This window comes from Haliotis rufescens, unplaced genomic scaffold (assembly GCF_023055435.1).
Source record: "Haliotis rufescens isolate VD_foot unplaced genomic scaffold, xgHalRufe1.0.p SCAF_63, whole genome shotgun sequence".
Classification (NCBI taxonomy): domain Eukaryota; kingdom Metazoa; phylum Mollusca; class Gastropoda; order Lepetellida; family Haliotidae; genus Haliotis; species Haliotis rufescens.
The window spans coordinates 453,090-454,148 of NW_025964354.1; the positions used below are offsets into that span (position 1 = coordinate 453,090).

At 46.2% G+C, this 1,059-nt stretch overlaps 1 protein-coding gene across 1 annotated transcript; it reads right to left on the reverse strand.

Moving 5' to 3' along the window:
* Positions 1-258: 258 nt before the first annotated feature.
* LOC125375919 lies at positions 259-855 on the reverse strand. The gene has a single exon (XM_048386968.1). The coding sequence runs from the start codon at positions 853-855 to the stop codon at positions 259-261; it is 597 nt and encodes a 198-aa protein (XP_048242925.1).
* Between the last annotated feature and the right edge of the window lie 204 nt (positions 856-1,059).

Consider the following 1,059-nt stretch of genomic DNA (forward strand, 5'->3'; position numbering starts at 1 on the left):
GTATTAAAACACGTACATAAAACGTTCATCTATTCTAAAACATCATAATGTTTAAACAGCAAGATCGAATTCACACTTTTCCTTTAATGTTGAACATGCTGCGACATTCCATCGATGACGTCATACGGTGCCATGACGTCAGTCAGTGAGGTTACAATGTTTAAACAATTGCAGCATTACAAATGCCGTAAGGAATACCCCCAGGGAAGTATTTCACGTCCTGTATCATATACAACACCTCATTTCCACAGCATCGCTTCATTGTGATCCTAGATTGACGTGAACTATATCGACTTTGTCCACTGTCTGAACCATGTCGACTGTCTGAACCATGTCAGCTGCCTGAACTATGTCCACTGTCTGAACCATGTCGACTGCCTGAACTATGTCCACTGTCTGAACCATGTTGACTGTCTGAACTGTGTCGGCTGTCTGAACTATGTCGGCTGTCTGAACTATATCGACTGTCTGAACTATGCCGACTGTCTGAACTATGTCGGCTGTCTGAACCATGTCGGCTGTCTGAACTATGTCCACTGTCTGAACCATGTCGACTGCCTGAACTATGTCCACTGTCTGAACCATGTCGACTGCCTGAACTATGTCCACTGTCTGAACCATGTTGACTGTCTGAACTGTGTCGGCTGTTTGAACTATGTCGGCTGTCTGAACTATATCGACTGTCTGAACTATGTCGGCTGTCTGAACTATGTCGGCTGTCTGAACTATGTCGGCTGTCTGAACTATATCGACTGTTTGAACTATGTCGGCTGTCTGAACTATGTCGGCTGTCTGAACCATGTCGGCTGTCTGAACCATGTCGACTGCCTGAACTAAGTCCACTGTCTGAACCATGTCGACTGTCTGAACTATGTCAGCTGCCTGAACTATGTCCACTGTCTGAACCATGTCGGCTGTCTGAACTATGTCCACTGTCTGAACCATGTTGACTGTCTTTACTGTCGGCTGTCTGAACTGTGTCGGCTGCCTGAACCATGTCGGCAGTCTGAACTATGTCGGCTGTCTGAACTATATCGACTGTCTGAACCTTGTCGGCTG

Bases quoted from the DNA above. Each gene is read 5' to 3' on its own strand.
- LOC125375919 (XM_048386968.1), bottom strand. From the start codon at position 855: ATGGTTCAGACAGTGGACTTAGTTCAGGCAGTCGACATGGTTCAGACA.